The following is a 23078-nucleotide window of genomic DNA, read 5'->3' as shown; positions in this document are numbered from 1 at the left end:
ATAACTCAAGAATGTAGACATTTCTTCCATATAACTGTTTGAATTAAAATAGTCCATGGGGAGAGAGAGAAATCTTTCTGCCGGCGAGCATATCTTTTCGAATAATCCACAATAAATAAAAGTAGATGGGGCACAAACTTAATGTCGATTTGTTTTCAAAGTCAAAGGGGAATAATCACTTGCTTTTCAAAATCAGAAAATCAAGGAGAATGTTTCCCAGGATGCTAAAGAAGAGGTCCGGTAGATCATTTTGGGAGGAGTCCGGATACAGGGAGTTAGTTACAAGGGAGATGGGAGTGAGGGTCCCGAGATCTCGAAAAGGGACGAAGTTTAACTATCTTTGACCTGGAGCTAAGGAAACACTTTAAAATGGAATCTGTCAGGGAACAGCTGCTCGAGAAATGCGTTAAATCGACCGGCCCCTTTGAGCGGGGTTGTCCGTACAGGAGTCTGCTTGGGTTCCAGGATGAAAGTAGTGGGATAAATCACAAACTCCCCAAGGCGGAGAGGTTGGTGAAGACCCTGGCTCAGCTCTGGTGGCGGGCCGGGAAGCCTCTAAAAGGAGTATTAGAGGATCCTGCCTCTGGGCAGGGTTATGAAGCCAGGATGCCGAGCTGCGAGGTGTACATGGAGTGGGAGCTACGGAACGGGGGTGAAGAATTGGAATACCGAGTCGGGATGTGGAACTGGGGTGCGGGGCACCTGACTCAGAACAGGGATGCCCGGCAGCAACGCGAAGCCGAGCGGTTGCTCCGCACCCTGACGCGGGCGCAGGATGTAGGGTGTGATGCCGAGTCGGGATACCCGACTGACTCCAGAAGCCGCGCGCACTTGTCAGTTTCCTCTTGGCCACGCCCTGGCGGAGTAGGTCCAGCTCCCCAGTGTTTAACTAAGTCTTGACACCAACGCAAAACGCACGCCTAATTAAATTAATTAGGGATTCTTGTCAATCCTGGATTAATGGCCACGAGCGCAGGCGGCCGAGGCTATCTGAAAACCCGGACAGCCTGGGACCTGCCTTCTCCCCCCGCCCCCTCCCGTCCCCCTTCGCTGTCCTCCCGCTCCAGCCCCAGCCTGCTTGGACTCCAGCCGTAATCAATCTCAATCTCTCTCTCTCTCCCTCTCTCTCCCTCTCTCTCTCTCTTTCTTCCCTTTCTCTCTCTCTCTCTCTCTCTCTCTCTCTCTCTCTCTCTCTCTCTCTCTCTCTCTCTTCCCCCGCCCCCGTAACCCCCACTCCCCCACCCACAGGTAGTGGCGCGGGTGCTTCCCGGGAAGGGGCTCACTCCGAGTTGCGAAGGGAGGTAATTTACTCAGAACAAGGGGCCGCCTTTGCGAAGTATAAATAGTGAGACTTCAAGCGCAGCGTTGCCATCAGATCTGAACTCTCCGCAGGAAGAATTGTCCAAGATCTTAACATCGAACAAGCGCGCTCCGGTGGGGAAGCATCAGTTCCCATTTCCCTCCGCCGGCCCCCGCCCCTTCCCCCTTCTTCCTCCTCCTCCTCCTCCTCCTTCTCCTCCTTCTCCTTCTCCTCCTCCTCCTCCTCTTCTTACTTCTTTTCCTCCTTCTACTTCTCCTTTCTCTTCTTTCTTCTCTTCTTCTTCCTCCTCCTCCCTCTCCTCCCCCACCCCCTGCCCCATTGATGTGTTATTATTGGGGGGGTTGGAGCAGTAAAAAAAGAAGAAGGAAAAAAAGAGCGGGGCTCGGCTGGGAGAGGTTGAGTGCGGGGCTGACGGGCATCGGCGGCGATGGAAGAACTTACAGCATTCGTCTCCAAGTCTTTTGACCAGAAAGTGAAGGAGAAGAAGGAAGCGATCACCTACCGGGAGGTGCTCGAGAGCGGGCCGCTGCGTGGGGCTAATGAGCCGACCGGCTGCGCGGAACCGGGCCGCGACGACCGCAGCAGCCCGGCAGTCCGGGCGGCCGGCGGAGGCGGCGGCGGAGGAGGCGGAGGCGGAGGCGGCGGAGGAGGTGCGGGAGGAGGAGCAGGAGCAGGCGGAGGAGCTGGAGGAGGGCGCTCTCCCGTCCGGGAGCTGGACATGGGCGCCGCCGAGAGAAGCAGGGAGCCGGGCAGCCCGCGGCTCACCGAGGGTAACGGCCTGACCCGCGGCAGCGGTTCCCCTTCCCGCCTTCTTGTCTCCTCCTAGGCGGGAGAGGACCCTAAGGCCCAACGGGTTGAGGGGCGGGCTGCGGAGAGGGCCCTTGGATCTCAGTTTGGAAGCTGGAGTGATGATGGAGGGGTGGGGGTCCGGTGGTGTGCACGGTCGTGGGTGGGGTCCAAGTGTGTGTGGGGAGGGGGGGCGTGTGGGGTTTGCGCGCGCCCTTCTCAGATGCTCTCGCTGGTCCCATCCCGCTGAAACGCATTTTCTCCAGCCAAAGGATGGGGCCGCAGCCCATACGGCCCGCGGGCGGATGGCGAAGTTCGCGGGGCCCAGTGCGGGCGGGGGTGCTGGCAGCAGCTGGGCCAGGCGGCGGGATTACGGTTAGCATCCAGCTCCGAGTTTGCGAGAACTCCTTTCCTAGGCCTGAGAAAGAGAGGAGGAAAGGAGAGAGACAGACCGACAGAGAAAGATTGGGAGAGGGAGAAAGATTGAGTCCTCCCTCGGGTCAGCCGCAGGTTTGGGGCCGCCGCTGAGAACCACTCAAACTCCGCGAAGACCCTGGAACCCTGAATCTTGGGGGCCAAAACTTCGCATTCTGTTTGAGCTCTGAAGGTAGAATGAGGCCAAGACAGGCTGAGGTCCAGGCTACACTGTTTCTCTAGGGAGACGTATTAGGCTCCTTTTTGGTGGTGGTTTTTTGTTATTTTGTTTGTTTATTTTGTTTGTTTTTGGTTTGTTTTTCAATATTTACACGATCCGTTACTGCTTCTCATCATCCACTACTCTGGTTTTGTGTGGGGAAAATCCTTTGGTGCCAACAAAGTGTTAGTGAACGGCTTTATCTAAATGGTGGCGTGTCCTGTACCAATTCAAAGGAGTTTAACAATAAAATTAATTTGGCACTTGGTCCCTGCAGTAACTAGTGTGCTGCCATATTTTTTCAATTAAGAAAATATGTGACATGCGTAGAATCACATATTTAAGCAAGCAATTAAGTTGTTTATAACACGGTCTGTTCCTGTTTAGGCCAATAAGTGGACATTTGGGGGGCGAAATGAAGATTATATTAAGTCTATTAATCAACTGGAAATATAGACATCTTTCTCTTTAAAGCCCCAAAAGTTTGAGAGGTATCCATTGTTGCTGACACAAACTAGACAAAGCCTTTTCACCCCTCCCTTTGGCAGAATCTGGAGAGTGTGTTTTCATATTTAAATTTCATTACACTGTCAGTGGAAATTTTTTTCTAGTACCTTGGCTCTGAATATTTGCCATAATGTTATCCACTTCCTTCCCAGAGGAAGGGCACATGTCCACAAAACGAACTCTGAGAATTAGAAATGCCCGCAACACGAACTCTGAGAATTAGAAATGCCCGCAACGTTTAAGATCACCATAGTAAGCATACCAGGCTGGCCTGAGATCTAGAGGCTTTCTTCCCCTCACCGGGTATCAGGTCCTCCTAAATCTGGAAGTGTTGGCATAATTGTCTGACCGCCTAGTGCAGCCTCCCGGGCGTGAAGCAGCAGCTCCGGGCCCTGGGTAAGCCAGTGCGCAAGACCGGCGAGGTTAGAGTCTGAACCTCGGGTAGACACAGTTCTGGGATTGTTGATTTCCAAGCTCAGGGCAAATATTAATTTCTCTGAAGGTCAGCTCTTCCAGAAATGATTTTTAACACTAATGCTTATCGGGTATTTGGGCTAGGAAAAACTGTGAACAGCCTCGACTATCCAAACTCGGCTTTGACGCCTTAAAAAAACAAGACTCCGACTCAAGCGCAGAGGATGAAGGTTCCAGAGGGCAGTTTATGTTGATACGGGCTCCGTAGATCACTGCCCCTTGATTACCTTGATTATATATCTTGATTATATATACATATATATGTATATATATACATATATACATATATATATAGCCCTCGGGCATCTATGTATGCTCACACTTACAGGGCTCCTGTTTTTAAAGGGAGAAGGAAGAAGAGCAAAGTAGCAACGGATGTGTGCAAACCCAGAGTAAAAAATGCATATTTTATTAAACATCCGAGCTGGTGGATGCATGAAAAGGCTTTGAGTAACCAATAGAAACCGAGGATCGCGAATGTTCCACTTGAACCTGTTGATCTCTGTGGGTTTAAGCATTTAGGGTCCAGTTGGCCTTTTCAATGGGGAGAGAGAAGAGGGCAGAGGCAGCGGTCTGTTCCGAGGGCCACAGGAGACTGGTTTTCCGCCTCTTGCCTTCTGGCCTGCCGTGGGCGGCGAGCCCTCCAGGCCGCCAACATGGCGTGGCTGCCTCTGGCCAAACGACCCAGGTCCGGCAAGGGGAAAGGGGACTGGTGGCCCGTGGATTTTCCGCGGGGTTCAGCCGGAGCCCAGGGTCAGCACCCAGTGCCTGCGGATGTGGCTCCCAGCACGGCGCAGCACACGGGTCTTGTTCTCCTGCTGCGACCCTTCCGCCCAATTGTTACCAAATTTGACCAGCAAGTTTGAGAGAGACAGAGAGCCATCCGCAACCAGAGCTGGCCTGAGAACTGCCCACACTCTGAGAACCGCGGGTGTGAGAGGCCCGTGCGTGGCCTCGCCGCGCCCTTCTGCTGAGACCGCGTTCAGTGACGGGCGGGGCGCGGCGCTTTTGATTTTTGTTTGTGCGTGGAAGAGAGTGAGTGTACGAGAGGGTGAGTGGAATGGATTTGGTGTTTTCGGGGGAGGGCAGGGGACCGTGAGGTGGATAGTGAGGAGGTGAGTCGAGGCCACAGTTGCGGAGGAGATGGGTGGGTGAATAGCTCATCTTGCCCGCGGGCGGCCACCTAGAGTTGATCTTGGCGCGCCTGGAGGATCCTCTTCCTCCTGGCAGGGCGAAGGACTGGACAGGAACTCCGGGAGGGGGCAGGATCTTCCATCCTTCTTGAGACAAATCTGGTAATGGGATTTACTGTGTTGTTTTTTATCCGTGTGTGTGTGTGTGTGTGTGTGTGTGTGTGTGTGTGTTGCTGCGTGCTTGTGTGGACATACGTGTGGCCCTGTTCGCGGTGCCCACCTCCAGTGTCCCCGGAGCTGAAGGATCGCAAAGAGGATGCGAAAGGGATGGAGGACGAAGGCCAGACCAAAATCAAGCAGAGGCGAAGTCGGACCAATTTCACCCTGGAACAACTCAACGAGCTGGAGAGGCTTTTTGACGAGACTCACTATCCGGACGCCTTTATGCGTGAAGAATTGAGCCAACGTCTGGGGCTGTCCGAGGCTCGAGTGCAGGTAACCCGGCTGTAAGGAGGTCGAGGCTGGACCCAGAAAGGGAGGAGCATGCCTGGGGTTGTAGAGGAGGCTTGGGGGACACACACCAAGGGTGTGGGTTCAACTGCCTGGAGTGAGGTGAGAAGGGAAGAGATGTCTTTACAAGAGGTCTTATTTTCCAAAGCAGACCTTAGTCTTATAACCCACCCCCCTTCCCTTTTCCCCATCCCAACATATGTTCCCAGCAGAAGAAAGCTGTGCTGGGCTTGCTCCCAGAGTTTCTATAAACCACACCCCCCTCGCCTCACGGTGCCTTTAATGTGGTTTAATCCTAATGGGCCTACTTTTATAAGCCTTAAAAAAAAAATACCACAGAAAACGTTTTATCTTCTGGATGCCTTAAAAGTTACAACGAATATTTTGTTCACTGGAGTTGGGTTTCCTTGAGGATCTGCTCTGGGGTCTAGGTTTGCCAAGCGGATATGCCAATTAAGTTTATAGATGTACGGACTATAAAGAAAATTAGCAACTGTTAAATGCAGAAATTTACAGTCTGCCGTTAGCGGTTGATCTCAAACTGTGTGTGAAACAGTGGAGAAATAAATGCATTTTGGTCACTCTTTGTTCCTTCACTTAACCAAGGCAGTGAACCTGAACCTACAGAAACTTGATTTTAAAACAACTCACATATCTTAATATTGGAAGTGCTACCCCCAGCAAGTGCCATACCCGATGAAGTTAGGATTAGAGTAGATTTTCTTTACTGGTTGTGCTGGTGAATGTAAAAGTAAGCTTTGGAGGAGCAGTTAAGGTGAAAAATTATATACATACATGCGTACATATCCTAGGTTTATGGAGAACAAATTTAAATGTTTCAGATTCTATTTCCGCTTAAATAATAAGATAGGAGAAAATGATGGTCATTATTTGTTTGAACACATGGAGCAGTTTTAGGCCTGAACATCTGCAGCTGTTACAAAGTATCACTGTAACAGATACTCCCTGGGTCTCTGGACGCAGAGACCACCATCTGCAGCGAACTATGCAATTCTTATGGGGCTTCCCCGCATCTTGTAATAGGATCAGGACAAAAACAGAGCAGTCAAGTTGAAGGGGAAAAGTAATAATAGGCTGCCTTGGTCATCACAGCATCAACAGCAGAGCCTTCCTTTTTAAGCCTCTCCTGCTTTGCTCTGTGTACTGAGATCTCTAGAGGCTCAGCAACCCCTTAAAGACATGATGATAATTATTACAGTTATGAGCATTAGTATCTCAGTTCCAACTCTACTAGTGGGAAAAAGAGGCAAGAAGCCTCAGGCCATGTGAGTTACACAAAGGATGCCACCCTAGCATGAAATCTACCTTTCTATTACACTAAATGCCAGGGGAATTTTTGAAGATTTACATTGACTATGACATTTGCTCTTAAAAACAAGACAAAGCTCAGAAGCAATATTTTACTTTCATGTTTTTTTAAACATGAATTTGTGAATCAGTCAATATGCTGTATTATTGGAACGTAATGTTGTATTATTAGAGTATAAAAGCAAGTTTTATTTGAATTTTAAAAAATCTGTTATATTGTCTCTAAAAGTTGGCAAGTTTATTTAAGAAGGTAATATCTGGGAGAAAATAGTATCCACGAGTTACTTGATTCATACCCCACTTCCCTTTCACAGAATGTTATTTTTTTCTCATAAGAAGTGAACTTTACTGCTGGTCTTTATTTTTTCATACTTAAAAGTAATTTTTTGAGCTATTTTCTGGATACTTTTCTACTATCTAACTTTGAGCATGGCTTTTTCTATAGAAGCAAATTAGATTATCATGATAATAGCACAATTATTCTGTTACTATGTTACACTCTGCTGCACAGAGGAACAGAGAAATTCTAAACTTCTTTGTAGTGAGGCTTTTATGACACTAATTATCTCTTCCCCCACTCTTATTTCCCTCTCCCCCTTCCATAAAAAAAAAAAATCACTATTTGCTTTGGTGTTTGGTTTTTCTTGAAGATGAAGCTAATTAATATTACAGGCTATTAATGAGCACATTTTTCTCAGGTCTCACTGGGCAAACATCGAAACCCATTATCACTTTGGTATCAAGTATCAGGGAGAGAGTTTTAGGCCTTGGGAACTCTGTAATGTGGAAAGATGAAACCAGGACTAAGTAATTTATCAGAAAACAATTTATCTTGCAAAAGTCTGTGAAATCTATTTTTGTAATTCATTTACATGTTTAACTTTGGAAATTGAGATTGTTCTATGTATTTCAAAAATTGCTTGCTACATCTCCCAATCCATGGGTAAAACACTACCTTTTATTTTTTTTATCATACTTTTGTAATTAAAAAAATTTTGAGTTATAACAGCTAGATTTTGTTTTTTCCCTCTAATTTGTAGGTTTGGTTCCAAAATCGAAGAGCTAAATGTAGAAAACAAGAAAACCAACTCCATAAAGGTATGCTTCTCAGACAAAGATCATTTGGTATTCTAAGTAGAAAGAGGATGAGGAATATTGTTATTACAAAGACAGAAAAATCTTCTTAAAGATAACCATGGTCTTTATTTAAAAAATCTGTTCTGAAGGCAGAATAAAAATCTTAAAGTTCAGGAGTAAATAACATTTATTTCAATTGTGGCAGTGGTTTAGGAAGATGACAGTCCATTTCCCAAGGAATTAATTCTATCTTGGTACCATTTGGAACCCTGGGAAACAATGCTGGAAATATTAACCTCACATTATTGGGTTTTGTTCCTCATTTTTTACAGGTGTTCTCATAGGGGCTGCCAGCCAGTTTGAAGCTTGTAGAGTTGCACCCTATGTCAACGTAGGTGCTTTAAGGATGCCATTTCAGCAGGCAAGTACAGCTAGTTTCAACCTGTTATTAACTGTAAAAAGACCTAGTTGTTTGCTTGAACTGTTGAACACCCCCTCTCTTTGAGCCCCAATGTTGATGTCAGTTCAATTTTGAGATGATATAGTAGACCCATTCCCCTTTAAAAACCTATAGAGTGTCAAGGGTCTACATGTCTAGTTTTTTCTGTCCTCATGGGAAACCCATAGAAGTTTGAGGGCAGCAACCAGTCCTTTAAAAATGCACTAAAGATTGAGCTTGAGGAGAGGAAGAAAAGGCTTTTTGATTAAGATTTTGTCAGATGCAATACAGAGGTTAGTCTTCTGGTGTTCTCAGGCAACTGTCTAAATATTTTTTCTAGGTATTTTCTACCTCTTAGTCACATTAACTGTTTCTGACAGAAGAAAAAGAAATAAATAAAAGTACTCCCAACACAGACTTGATTTTTTAAAGCTGTCTCTGCAAACAAAGCTTCATCTCTAGTAGAGAGGGAAGCCTTGCCTTGGTCTTCCCAGGGATGCCCTGCCTCTGCAAACCTTTCTTAGCCATAAAGAAACCTTTAAGACTACATTTTAAAAGGACAGCCTGCAGCACTGATTTAATCCTGGGAAATCCTAGTGCTCTGAACTCCCCACTCTCCACGCCTAAGGGCACAATTGTTTCCCATCCAGTGCCTGACCTACCTCATCCTCAGCCAGGATCCCTGCCTGGTAGGACTGTGAAGTCACGAATTAGCTCTCAGTTGCCAGTTCCTTGGACTGGGGAGACACATGGGTGCACCCATGTGTTGAGGGTTAGTGTTAGGGAGATCTTAGCTTTCTTGGCACCACAGGACTCTAGTATCTTGATGCTAGGCTTTTGAAGCCAGAAAAAATGACTGGAGAAGGAGAGGAGGTGGTCTTAAAAGGAGACCCTTACTACTCAGAAGGTGATCTGCAGGTCTGCAGCATCAGCAGCACCTTGGAAGAGTGTTAGAAATTCAGATTATCAGTCCCCAGCTTAGATCTTCTGAATCAGAATCTGCATTTAAACAAGATCCCCAGGTAATTCTTATAGCAGTAAAGCTTAGACATACAAACAATTGTGCTAATTGTAATGAAGATGCAGTAACTTTCCTAAGTGACTTACAAAGTCTCATGGTTTGCTCATTGGTACTTTAGTGCTTTAGTAGCGAGGTAAGAGGTGTATGACAACATCAAGAGAGGAGGGTAATGGCCCTCTCCACATCTTTCCAACACACCCCAACACACCATTGTTATTTTGAGGAGGGCGATGTTTTAGCATAATAGCACTGTCTCCTTGGATGGATGCAGCTCCCGAGGGGGCGGCCACATTCCTGCAGTCGCATGTTCCCCGGGCCCAGGGAGATAAGCCACACAGAGTGAGTTGCAGAGACTCAGGAGGCACTGGGGTATCCCTGTGGTGCCCCAGATTCTGTAACAGACTGAAAAGATCAGCCAACTGCCCCTGTCCCGTGCCCCGCCCCAGCCTTCTCCTGAGCCAAGGTGGACGCCGTTAATGTTCTGTTTCTATTCTGTTGTCACCCTAGGATAGTCATTGCAACGTGACGCCCTTGTCCTTTCAGGTTCAGGCGCAGCTGCAGCTGGACAGCGCCGTCGCGCACGCGCACCACCACCTGCACCCGCACCTGGCCGCGCACGCGCCCTACATGATGTTCCCGGCGCCGCCCTTCGGACTGCCGCTGGCCACGCTGGCCGCTGACTCTGCCTCTGCCGCCTCCGTCGTGGCTGCCGCTGCCGCTGCGAAGACCACCAGCAAGAACTCCAGCATCGCGGATCTCAGACTGAAAGCCAAAAAGCACGCGGCCGCTCTGGGTCTGTGACGCCAACGCCAGCGCCTACGTTGCGCCTCCAGCGCAGTGCGCAGCCTACTCCCCCTCCGTGCCCCGCTGTTTCTCCGTTACCGGTTCCGGACCTCCGGAGCCGAGCCTCTTTCTGCTCAGCTGATCTCCCCTTGCCTGCTTCCGCATCTTGAACACGGAGGGCAGGACTCTGCGTGGGACCCGGGATCCCACAAGGCGCACCAACTCGGTGACTCCTGACCCATTTATCTACCCAAGGGCCTACCTAGAATTCAGCTTTGTAGGGGCAGGTCTGGGGAAGTCTGGAGAGAAATTGGACAAGGAAGTGCAGAGACGGCGGAGTGTGCTCATGGCAAAGCTGCAATGATGGACTGGCGCAGAAATAAAAATCTTGTTAAATAAAAATGAGCAAAAAAAAAAAAAGACAGAAAAAGAGAAGGGGGACTTATTCCTGCTAGTTGGCAGAAACTGAAATCGGAGAGAGAACTAAGGAACAAGAAGATTTAAAAAGTTAAAGTATTTTATACATTTAAAATATGGAAAAATAACCTGATGGAGGAATCTCGAGAGAATGTGGGGGGCGGAGTTGGGGAGTTACCAACGTAAAGTGTATGTTTTTTTTCCCCCCAATGGGCTAACAAGGCAAAACAGAAGGAAGAGGTATACTTATTTAAAGAATTAAGATGAAAAAAGTACGCAGCTGGGAAGTTCACAGGTTTTGAAACTGACCTTTTTTCTGCGAAGTTCACTTTAATACGAGAAATTTGATAAGAGAGGCGGGCCTCCTTTTACGTTGAATCAGATGCTTTGAGTTAAAAACCACCACGAATGGAAGAGCAAGAAGAGGGAAGACAGTGTGAAAACGAGGAGAGAAAAATGATAATACAGAAAATGATACCGCAGACAGTGATTTCTCTGAGAAATTATTATGATAGAACTGTCCAGACTGCTGACCGTAAATTCTGGCTTGCATGTTACTTGTATTCCATTGATGGTGTCTTCCCCTTCCCCACTTTATTCACATGCACTTACTTCATTTTCATCTTCAGTATGAAAACCAATACCAAAAGCGTCTGGAAATTGATATATCTCTATATATTTTCGAAGGGAAAAATTTTACACTCATTGTCCTAAGAAAACGGAGGCGGGCAGAAAATGTGGGGAAAGGAAAAAGAAAACAAGAAGACCAAATGAAATAACGAAGGTACAGCGCCTCACACGGCGCCTGACACATAGTAGGCGCTCAGTGGTAGTCCTCTCCCCTCCCCCTTTCTTGAATGCCCTCTTGCTGATTACCTGAAGGCCTGTTTGAGGACCATGCTTTATTTCCCCCTCTCTATTCTGTCACATTCACCTTAACACCCAGCTAGATACAGGCACTAGGTTTGTGTAAAATATGTTGATACACACGAACAAAGTTTATTTTGGCTATGATGTGTGAACTGATGGTTGACTTTCAACATTTGCATTTTATCTCACAAAGATGTATATTCAAGTAATTTTTGTTTGTTTCAATTCATGTACCTGTTTAAACTGGGGTACCCTGGACTAAGCCGTCCATATCCCAGTTCTCTAGAAAGCCTCCTTAGTTTTTTTTTTTCCTTATAATTTACAAGAAAGAAGAAAAGCTCTTTTAACTGAACTTTGGTATGCAGTTGAGCTTTGTAACTATTTGTTCTCCATGAAAACAAATTATTTATATTTTCCATATTTTTTCTAGTGTATTAAGTTATTTTAAACAGAAGAAGATGCTGTTATTTCATGACATTGTCGTTACAAAATGTTTCGGTTTCATCTCTGTTAAAACTTTTAAATAAGTGCCAAGTATTAATTGAAGACACTTTGCGATCAACTGAATGAAAATAGTATTGTTTCATTTGATGGGGTTCGCGTCATCTTTGTTCCCGTTACTATTAAACTATCTGGGATAGTCATTCCATCTTACTTTTTGATAAATGTATATCTAGCTCTCGATTATACCAACTTGGAAAGCGCTTGCCTCTGCTCCTACGATGCCGCATTCAAGGGGTCATGAGAATGGTGGCTCTATGGCTCTCAGTAGCGCTGAATGAACCCCATCTACCCCTCATTTTATCCACCCGGCATAGAAACTGGATGGATTTTACACCAAGTCAATAAAGGAACAGATAATATGTAAAATAACAGAATAGAATAACCCCTTCTCCAAGGTGAACTCTCGTTCTTCATTTTGCTGCGCTTTCACCCATGAAGTTTATTTGGGGGACACTTTGAGGAGGAAGGAAATCGGGATCGCACGGCGCGAAATCCACCTGGGTTAATTGTGGCATAATAGACACGCGGTCCCAGGTCGCCCACCCTCCCCGGGGTTGGACAGGCGATGATGCTTTGGGACTAGGGCAAGAGCCGCGGAGTGGGGCGGAGGCCTGGGAAGGGCGGATCCCCCAACCTTCCACTCCAGTTTAGCTCTTGGCCCGCAGCAGCTTCTTCGGTTAAATTTAGGAAAAGGCAGAAGCCAGGACCGTGTTTAGGATAAGCCGGGTCGGATCTTAGCCGTCTTCAGAACACCGAAGAGTCCTCCACCCCTCCTCCTCTTGGCCCCCTCTCCCGGAAGAAATCCCACTTGTAAAGCTCGAAGGCGCTGCCTGTTTGGGGGTACGTAGAGACCGGGAAGGCTTGGCCCTGGCAAGGCCCAGGACAGGAACTTCTCTTCCCGCGCGGGCTCTAAATACGGGGCACCCCCTCCCTCTCCCTCCCCCCGCGAAAATTGACTGTATCCGGAGTGTCCCTTGGGGCCCCCTTTAGGTCGGAGGACGCGTAGAGGAAACCGCCCCCAAGCCCCAGACAAAGCCCCGCGTGCTCCAGTCGTGTTCCCCCCGCCCCTCCTCGGCCACCCCCACCCGGATTGAGCTATTTCTCGGCGTCTACGTGGGTGATTCGTTTTTATTTATCTTTAGCTTTCGAAGATCGTTGACCAGGACTTGGGATGTAGTCAGCGCTCAGGCTTTGAGGGTCTCCCAGTTGACGGGCTTCCCTAGTTTTCATAATAAACATCTGCTCGGGGCGGGGTGCGCTTTGAAGCGGCGGTGCTGAACCTCCGGCCTCGGCCGAGTGGCCTCGGGCGAGCTCCCGTCAGCGCCCAGGCCGGAGGTCCGACCCAGCAGGCTCCAAGTCTCAACCCTCATCCAGCCCGCGACACGGGTTCGGACGTTTCCCGGGGCAACTCGACGGAGGTCGAAGGTCAAAAGAGAACTTGGGTTCGGGGAGCTGGCGGTTCTGACCCGAGCCCAGCGGTGGGTGCAGCCAACGAAGAGCACGGCCTGTCCCTGCTGCTGAGCTCGGGGGAAGCCTGAGGTCACAGGGGGCGGTGCGTCCGGACACAGGCAGGCTAGGCGCCCGGCACCGAGAAGGGGGCGCGGCAGCGTGGCCTCGGTCGGCCTGGGACGTTCCGGGCGGCAGGACCCAGGTGGGCTGGGCGCGGGGCCCCGCGGGGTTCGGCCCCGGCGGGATCGCGGGTGCCGAGGAGCCCGCGGAGGCAAGCGGGGCCCCCGCACGAGAAAGGCCAAAGTTTCTTGGCCCCGTCCGCCCAACTTGAGCCTTGAGCCTATGGTGAGCGCGAGTCAGAGGCGCCGGGGGCGTCCTCGCCTCTTCCCGCGTCCGCTCTGCGGAGACTCAGCGAGGGCCAAGGCTGCCTTTTCTGGCAGTGAGGGCCGGGTCCCTCGGGTCCGGTCTCCCACACACTCGCGCGCAGCGCCAACTTTTCTGGAGCGCCACGACCCAAACTCTCGGGCAGGCGGGTCTCCCTCCCAGTCGACGAGCTTCCTTAGTGTTCCAAAGCCCGAGTTTCCAGAGCCACCCGAGAAGGGGTCCCTAGGGTCTTCACTTCAAATTCAAATAAGGCTCAACATACGTGTTCTTTTGGTCGAAACTCAATAATCGTAATAAATAATTAATTAAAAGTTTGCCTCTTCCGTCCCCCTTCCCTCCAAATCTTTCAGGGTGTGCAAAGCCTTCGGGAGCTGCAAAATTCATGACTAGGGGAAACTGCGCTAAAGGATATTATTCAAGATATTATCAGTGTTAAGGACCCTGTGATACAAGAGCCCCGGTGAGATCAGAGGCCTTTGCTTGAAGCTGAACTGATAAATATCTATTTTGAGTTTTCCCCTAGATTTATAACTTTTTAGATACTCAGATGGTAATACTTTAGTATAATGCAATGCTCAAATTTCTGAACTATTTTGATTTCTAAAAAATGCCTTTTTTGGCTTCAGTGACATGGGATCCTGTTATTTTTTCACAAATCAGTTTACATCATAAATTGCAAACATTTGCAATAAGATCTCAAGATTGTTTATTTTATGTAACCTCAAGCACTTGACTATATTAAACACCAGTACAAAAAGTCTGTAAAATCAGTTTAATGTGTGTGAGGGAATTAAAGGATCACTCCTTTTCATCACATAAACAAAGCATTTAAGATTGTTTTGATTGTCAGTCTCCCAATTTTTAAACAGTCCTAACAGTTGGCTATTAATTTTAAAGTCATTCTGTGCAAAAATAATTACTAAAGTTATATCCTGTTTAATTAAATGTTTCAGGGAAGAAAATGGTATTCTACATTGGGAAATGGGTGATTGTTTTGTGTTGTATTATTTTAAGTTATTTTAGGTCAATGTTTTGTGTTACATTATTTTAAATTATTTTAGCTCAAATATAAATAAAGTCTGCTAATTCCAATGGCGGGGGACGGGGGGAACTGAAATGGTTTCTTAATGTACCATTAGAACAGTTAGTCAAAGTGCATTAAAGGAATGTCACAAACCCAGAAATAATAAATATGTCACTTTAATGAGAGTGTTAACTTATGGATAATTTATTCAAGGTAGTTTTTACATTTTACGTGGAATTTCTTATTATGACCTGCCTGAGTACTGTGATGCTTGTTCTTCAAAATCTAATTTATATAGACTTGGAAATACATAATTCATAACTCCTGTTGATATATTTATACATATGCCGAATTTTAAACTCTTACAATATGTTTGCATGTTTACTTGCATGTTTTCAAGACAACTGAAATAAAAATGTACAAAATGTTAAACATCCTATTGAAAGCAAGTGCTTGGCCTATGTGTGAAGAAAAAGTAGTTGAAAATTAAAACTTAAAAAGGATTAGATTATTTTCATGCTCCAATATAGAGTGAACACTGAGATAGTTAAGACAGGGAACATTCTTATATAAGAGATATGAAAATCTCCAAGAAAGACTTACAGATGTGAGCTTATAACACTTCTCATGCCTTGGCAATCTTTTTATGTCTCTAATTCATGAAACAAAAAATCCTCAAGTCTTAGTGTATTTTGTTTTGGGTATTTTATGTGTCAGTCAAGGTAACCATCGCATATGCCTTCAGTACAGGAAAATTTAGTATAGTACTTACATCGAGTTCTATCGGCATGAAGAAAGGTTTTAGAATACAATCAAATAAATCACAAAGGGAGGCATAAACACAGTTTTTTCCCCCCTTGTTGAACAATTGCTTACATATCCTGAGCAAGGATCTTTGTAGATTCTTATTCGGGCAGTGCAAAATAAGTTAAGGGCACAGACTCTGGAGCCAGACCTCCTAGATTCAAATCTTACTGCTGGCATTTACCGGTCCTGTGATTTTGGATGAATTAATCTGTGTCTCAGTTTTTTTTTTTTTAATCTGTAAAATGGGGATAAAAATAGCACTATTTTATGGGAGTGTTAGGCAGATTAAATCAGTTAATATTTGTAAAGCCTTAAGGACAGTGTCTTGCACTTTTATATATAAACCATATATATAATATATAATATTTATCTAAATATATAATACTTACTTTAATAAAAAGGCCAACAGGCATTTACCTTGTAACAAAAACCTTAGCAGAAGAAAATAGCAATGCAAGACAGGTATGAATACTTCTGTGTGGGGAAGGGGAAAACATTGCCTACTATGTTGTGATGGTAGCTAATTGCTTAGCCTCTGGAGCCTCATCTGGGAATGTGGCAAATGTTACAATGTAGTTAGGGGGTTTATTTATAAGAGCGATTTATAGAGTACACAGTGCTATATATACATTGACAGTATTGTTACTCTGTGATGTACAGCTAATAAAGTGAGATGTCAGGCATGGCACTTGCCTTCAAGGAGCTTACCATCTAGGAGGAGACAATTCATAAGTACATATGATAGTGTTAGGAAGCATGTGCTAAATACACTTGCTGAAAGATATTCAGACGCATTGTATGCATCTGAATGGCCATACAACACATGTGGGGCCTGTTGCCCTGTTTTGGGGAACAGCCTTTCTTGAAAAGGAGTAGCCTTATAAAGGCATGGTGGAGCGACACCCAGAGGTTAAGAAGCATGCTTTAAGTTAGAGTTAAATCGTACATTGTTGCTGTGGTTTGTGTGCCATAGGACCATCTGCGTTTTCATTGGCTGTCCATGTTTGCGGATCATTAGCAGTAAAATGACAAAAGATGCAAAGGCTGCTGACCAACAATCGTTTGTAGCAGTTTGAAAACACATATAATACAAAGGAAGAATGTTTACTTACTATTGTAAGGACCAGTAACATGAACAATATATATAAACCATGTATATAATATATAATATTTGTTGTGAGGATCAATTGTGAGGTCTAATTACAGACAAAATGAAGAGGTCCTCCTTTCCAGTGCCTACATTTAGTTATATTACTAATGCTTGCTTCATATTTTATATAATATCAAGTTCAGAACACTTTTTACATATCTTAGTTTGGGAGTCAGTGTGATGTCATGGTATGTGACTAATCTTTAGAGGCTGATGCTCCTGAGTTCAAATCTCAACTATACCATGTATCAATTAGATGTGATATTTCAGGTAATTTCTTAGCTTCCTAGAGGCTATGTCATGTCCTGACACACACCTTGCAGGTTGTTGTGAGGATCAAATAAAAAGATGTGCAAAATGCCTGGTATACAATGAGTTTCCACAAATGGACTTTTCTATTTTCATTATTTGCCTTTTAAATTATTGTCACAGAGAGAATTTTGAATTTACCTGTCTGTGATTAGAAACATTTTTGGAAAATATTGGGAGGTAGTGTGCATTTTTGTTTTAATTCCTCAATATGAGTTCTGATTATGTGTGTGTGTGTGTGTGTTGTGTGGCCTGGAGTTTGGAATAAAACTTTTTATAGGTAGAGTTTTGGGGGGACTATGACTTTAAATCTACCCCTTTGTATAGAATAGAGAGGGTTCTATCTTTCTCCCTGATAACACAAAGGGGTTTTTAATGCAGAGGTTACCCAGAGTCTCTGACCTCCAGCCCTCTGTATTCTGGAATGTCAGCATACAAATTGAGACCTGGCATTAACTCTCCAGTCACTTTGATATTAGATTGATTGTCCTTCTGTTTGCTTATTTATTGAATACATTTTTTATGCTTCCGTGCTAAGGAAGAAGAAAATAAACTACCCATAAAAATGATTTCAAAAGTCCATCAACCTTTCCAAATTTTTAGTACTCATGCTACATTGTGTTTTGTATTACGTTTACTGGCAGTAGTGGTTTAAAATATAATTACCTGTCTTGTGGGCAATATATTTATTTACTGAAATTCTCACTTGTCAGCAGTTGTGTTTCTTTTAAGGCTTATATAGTTTCCATTAAAACTTAGTCTTGCCCAGTGCTCATTTAAAAGGATCCAGAACCCTCCCTGAGGGTGGGGGTCAGGGAGCACAGTTAGGTTTGACCGAAACTTTATAGACAGGTGAAATTTGGTGGAACTAGCCATCAAAGGAAGGTTTGGTAAGAGAGAGGCTGGTCCTCCGTTTTGCCTTGGGAGTAATGGGGAAATGCAATAGACAGAATAAAGGCCCCTCAAAGATATCCACATTTTAGTGTACAGCATAGGAAATATAGTGTTGTGATAGCATTATTGTATGGTATCAGATTGTTGCTAGACAATGGTGAACATTTCTTTAGGTATATAAATGTTGAATAACTCTGGTGTGCACTTGGAACTAGTATAATGTTGTATGTTAGCTATATTTTAATAAAAATATTTAAAAAAAATAATAATCACATCCTGATTCCTGTGAATATGTTAGGTTATATGACAAAGGGGAATTAGTTTGCTGTGAAATTGATGTTGCTAATCAGCTGACCTTAAAATAAGGAGATTGTCCTGGACTGTTCAGGTGGGCCCACTGAAATTAAAAGGGTCAATAAAAGTGGAAGAGAAAGGCCAAAGAGGAGACTCAGAGAGAGATGTGACTATGGAAGAATGGTCAAAGAAATGCAATATAGCTGGCTTTCAACATGGAGGAGCCTAGGAATGAATGCAGGTGGCCTCTACAAGCTGAAAAAGCCAAGGAAAAGAATTTGCCCTAAGGCCTCCAGAAGGAACACAGCCCTTGCCCCTACCTTTATTTTAGTCCAATGAAACCTGTGTTAGACTTCTAAGCTATAGAACTGTAAGATAATCAATTTGTGGTGTTTTAAGCCACCATGTTTGTGGAAATGTCTTATAGCAGCAATAGGAAACTAATACAGCAAATTTCTGAGTAATTTTTAATGCCAGCAGGCCTTTGTTCAGTGGTAAGAGTCTTCCAAAACTCAGGGCTGGGATACGTTGCTATACTGTAGAGTATGCTCTTACTCTGGCAAAAATATCTCCATATGTCATTCAGCACAGTCCCCCACAAATCTCTTGTATTATAAAATGAAGCCTCTAGAGGAAATATTCAAGATGATGTATATTCCTTTATGAAAAGTAAGTCAGCATCGAAAATCCTTGCCTTGTTTTATTATCCTCGTTCTTATTTATTTATTTGTCATCTTCTGTGTATTATTATTTACTTTTTAAAAAGTATTTAAGATAGAGAAAAGGACTGTTAGTTTCAAGCTCTGAAGTTCTTTGCTAATGTGCTGAAAGGAAACAGCCTGAGCAATTTGAGCTTGTCTGTCAAGTTGGTCAAGGTGGAGAATAATGTGGTCTGGGGTTCCCAGAGCCCATTGGACCTTTGACCTTTTCTGTTGAGACTATTGATCTAGGTTAATAGTCAGCACCAGTTGTGCTGTTGGAGGAGTTGTGTGACTGTGTGTGCAATTCCTCATTGAGTACAAATGAGTCACCGACTAACTCAGAGGATAATTGGTCCTTTTTGTAGTTTTCCAAGATCAGGGTGAAGAATTAGAATAGATGGGTCTTGACAGGCAGGGGGAAGATGCATTTCTGGAATGTTGCAGTTGTATTAGTGACAAAATATTGGATCTGGGTACAGAGGTGATTCTCTTTCATGCCATGAACTCTGCTCAGCAGAGGGCTGCCCGAGGAATCAGGTGGGAATAGGGATTGCTGGATAACATGATACCTTCTGAGGTTAGTGGATCAGTGAGGTGCATTTAGTCCTATTCCACCTACTCTACTGTCCACCCTTCCACCACCCCCAAATATCTCATCTCACTTAAACTGGGTACAGAATGAGATAGCCAGCAGGTCAGTGGGCTGAATATTTAAAGCTTGGTTATGCTCTTTGACTTACCAAAATGTAGACTACAGAACAAGGGAGAAACTCCTTTCTAACAGCATCAATTCCTGTGACCCTCTCCTCACAAGCTCTTCACTATTTAGGGGAGAAGTTTCTACCTGCTCTATAAGACACACTCATGTTTTTATCTTGAGCTACTTCCCACCTCTTCCAGCTCATCAGTCCTTCTTCACTCTTCCAAGTTACTCATTCTAGAAGCCTAGAGGCACATAACTCATTTATTCATTCACTCAGCAGATATTAAACACCTACTATGTGCCTTGGACTCTTTTTTCCCTTTCTGCTTTAACCTATTAAAATATCCTTTTCTGATTTCTAATTGGAGTCCAACATTGTTGGAGGCAGTGGTGGTTGAAAAGGAGGGAAAGGTATGGTTGGCATGGGATGGGAATGGGAGGCAGGGCAAATTGTAAGTAGAGAAAGTCTAAAGAAAAGGAGATTAATTAGTAAGTGGGTTAAACTAAGAGAAGACTCTCGCGAAACCCTGATGTCCAAATATATGCTGTAACAGCTACTTAGTAAGAAATATTTCCAGGAATGGTTCGGGATGCTTCTGTTTGCTTCACAGAAGATATTTGTGTCTCATGACCCAGTACAACTTTTTAAAATATAAATAAAAATAAATAATTCGTTAAACATTCTTTTAAATCTTAAAAACGGAAGCTTAATTAAAATAAATTAACTTCAAACTATTCAATAAACATTTGAGCATATACTGAAGGCCTGTCACTGGTAGTCTATGGGAGATAGGAAGATAAAAATGGTCAAGGGGAGATGTGTCATCTTGGAAATGCCTGTAGATATTCGAGGACAGAAGTGTGGGAGGCAGGGAGTACCCAATGTGGGGGTACTTCCTGGAGTGCACAACCAGGAAACGCACTGACTGAGACCTATTTTCTTTCTTAAAGAGACAAACGTACTCTAATTTTTCTTTCTAAATTATATCGTAGTGCTAATAATTATATAATGTATATTAAGAAAAATGTTTACCTTCTTTAATTTAGTTATGTCTTCCCTCCCTTTCTTATTTCTTTTCTCCGTTCTGCATTAATAGCTTAAGTAAATCTTTTACTGATGTCCTTGAAATATATCCAAATCTAAACATTTTCTGTTTCCATTTATCATCCTATATTTACTTTTCATTTTTATGTGTTAAGATTTACTCATATTGCTGAAGTCACTGTAATCCTTTGACTGCTGTGTAATATTCTACTGAGTACACATAGCAATCTATGCATCTATTCTCACACTGTTGGACGCTTGGATTATTTCCAGGTATATACAGAAGGTACTTAAAAACATGAGCCCGGGTATAATCACTAAAAACTGTCTAGAGAGAAGAGAATCAAAGACTGCACCCTGGATGGAGTGCTCCATCATTAAGAAGTTGGGGAGAAGAGTAAAAATCAGTTCAAGGAGACTGACTGAGAAAGAACTACCAACAGGTAGGAAGAAAACCAAGAGAGCACAGTGTCCTGGAAGCCAAGTGAAAAATGTTCATCCAGGAAGAGGGAGTGAGGACTAAGAATTGACCATTGAGAAGTGACCATTATACAGGTCATTGGTAATCTTAATAAGGCAGTTTGGTTGGGGTGGTGGAGGCTAAAGCCTGATTAGAACAAGATTCAAAAAATCCCTAACTGCTGCTCTCTGATAGTCTACTCTCTCCCTCCTCAAATCCATTCTTCGCATCACTGCCCCTAATTATCTTCCTAAAATCACCGATCAGATCATGTGACCCCTTGGTTTATTTTTCAGGAGCTCCAAACTGCCTGAAGAACTAAGTTTAGACTTGCAATATGATGTTTAACCTGATTTTGCACAATTTTTTCCTGTTTCATCTTCTGCAGCTGCCACCACCTACCCTGTGCTCCCATTGGAGCTACCGCCAGTTCATGAATGTCTTACTGTTGTCAAACTTCTGTTGATGCTGGAACGCCTTTTCCCAGATCTCTTTTGTGCTGTCGTAGACTTTTGAGCATATATCTACCAGAGCTTCATTACAGTGCAGTGTAATTATTTATGTGATTGTTTCTTTCAATCAGAATGTGAGTGCTTTGAGGGCAAGGATTATTACTTAGTTCTTGTAGCCTCTCTAGAGCCAAATAGTAGGGACAGACATATAGCAGATTTTCATTAAGTGTTGGTGGAACGAATAAACCTGTGAAAAAATATATCAATGGTATATTATTTTTAGATGTTTAGTGGAGACAAATCTTAGTTCTCTGAGGCTGGTTTTAATTTTTGGAACTAGCCAAAGGCTATTTGGCATTAAGTCTGATGAGGAAGCTGGGGAATATAAATTTTTATTACATATGAAGTGTAGATAAAAATTAAGCATGGCTGTTTTGTGATAACACATTTTCTTATATGGCTCTTAAGGGCATTAATGATTACTGGTACTGATTTGCTTAAGGCAATTTCAAAGGTGAATTTCTAAAAACATTTTCAACAGTGACAGTATTGCTGGATAAGTGTTTCTCGGGGTGACTACCTTGAAGGACAAGACACTTGGATCAGTTAAGCTCTGGTATCCATGTTAAAAAGTCAGTATCATTCTTTTAGTCATGTCTTATTTTCTGGAGTGAAGTTTTACAAGCTAAATTTCACATTATCTGCTGTGTATTTAACTCTTTTCTTTGTAACTATTATTTTTAATTCTTTTTTTTTATAGGCATTGTCTTTCAAAGCAGCAGCATTTGAAAATTCTATTAAAATTGTTTATTTAAAAAAAATACCACTCATAGGACCATTAACTAAGACCAGATTTAACACCAATTCCAGTAGCTGATCTCTACTCTGAATGGATATACAGCCATTTGTTATGATCTTTTGTTTACTGATTTTCAAGCAGTTTTCAATCTGTGTGACACTGATCAGATCCAAGCCAATTTGAACTAATTTTTCAAGTCACTTTTCATGAAGCAGTGTATCAGTGCTTTACCAAGTCCAAATGTGTAACATCTGCTCCCCTTTCCCTGATAATTTTACAGTTCTCTCAAGAAGTCAACTACTTTATCAACCACGGAATGTGTTTTATAAGTCCCCATTATTATTGCCAGTGATTCTGTCACCTTTTAGAATTTCCTCTCAATTTTATTTGCCAAGTCTTGATAAAATACTTATTAGTTAGGCATCTGACATAATTATTCTTCTAGTGGTAACACTTCGTGACTCTAGGTTCACTTCGATTAGATCTATATATAATCTTTTCAGTTATTATGATTTAAAAGATGCAAGCAATAAAATCTGTGTTAGTCATTTTTGTTCATATCCTGGGAGAGATGTTATTCAGACTTGCTGATTGGTATATGTTTTCAGGTTTGAAGTATTCACTTACCTGCTCTTTGTCATTAGCTGTTTTTTTTTTTCCTAGGTGCCTTTTACAGTTCTCCATCTTTACCATATGTTAAATGGATATTATGCTTGCAACAGCATGCCTTACAGAACAGTAAAATGTCTGTGCATGTAGAGAAAGTCGACTCATGTAGCCTTTGGATACAGATTGAAGTTTT

The 23078-nt window shown here is 43.8% G+C and overlaps 1 protein-coding gene across 3 annotated transcripts; it reads left to right on the top strand.

Moving 5' to 3' along the window:
• Positions 1–1564: 1564 nt before the first annotated feature.
• On the top strand, positions 1565–11105 carry SHOX2 (short stature homeobox 2). 3 transcript variants are annotated; one of them, XM_036219174.1, is made up of 5 exons: positions 1565–1971; positions 5142–5350; positions 7735–7792; positions 8104–8192; positions 9739–11105. In XM_036219174.1, the coding sequence occupies exons 1-5, from the start codon at positions 1749–1751 to the stop codon at positions 10030–10032; spliced, it is 873 nt and encodes a 290-aa protein (XP_036075067.1). In that variant the 5' UTR covers positions 1565–1748; the 3' UTR covers positions 10033–11105. The 3 variants fall into 3 exon arrangements, with proteins under 3 accessions (XP_036075067.1, XP_036075066.1, XP_016004323.2); XM_036219173.1 differs by having other exon boundaries at positions 1565–2091; positions 9775–11105; XM_016148837.2 differs by having other exon boundaries at positions 1565–2091.
• Positions 11106–23078: the final 11973 nt, after the last annotated feature.

The sequence above is a fragment of the Rousettus aegyptiacus genome, unplaced genomic scaffold (genome assembly GCF_014176215.1).
Source record: "Rousettus aegyptiacus isolate mRouAeg1 unplaced genomic scaffold, mRouAeg1.p scaffold_m13_p_4, whole genome shotgun sequence".
In the NCBI taxonomy this organism is placed as follows: domain Eukaryota; kingdom Metazoa; phylum Chordata; class Mammalia; order Chiroptera; family Pteropodidae; genus Rousettus; species Rousettus aegyptiacus.
This window is presented reverse-complemented; position numbering and strand designations above follow the sequence as displayed.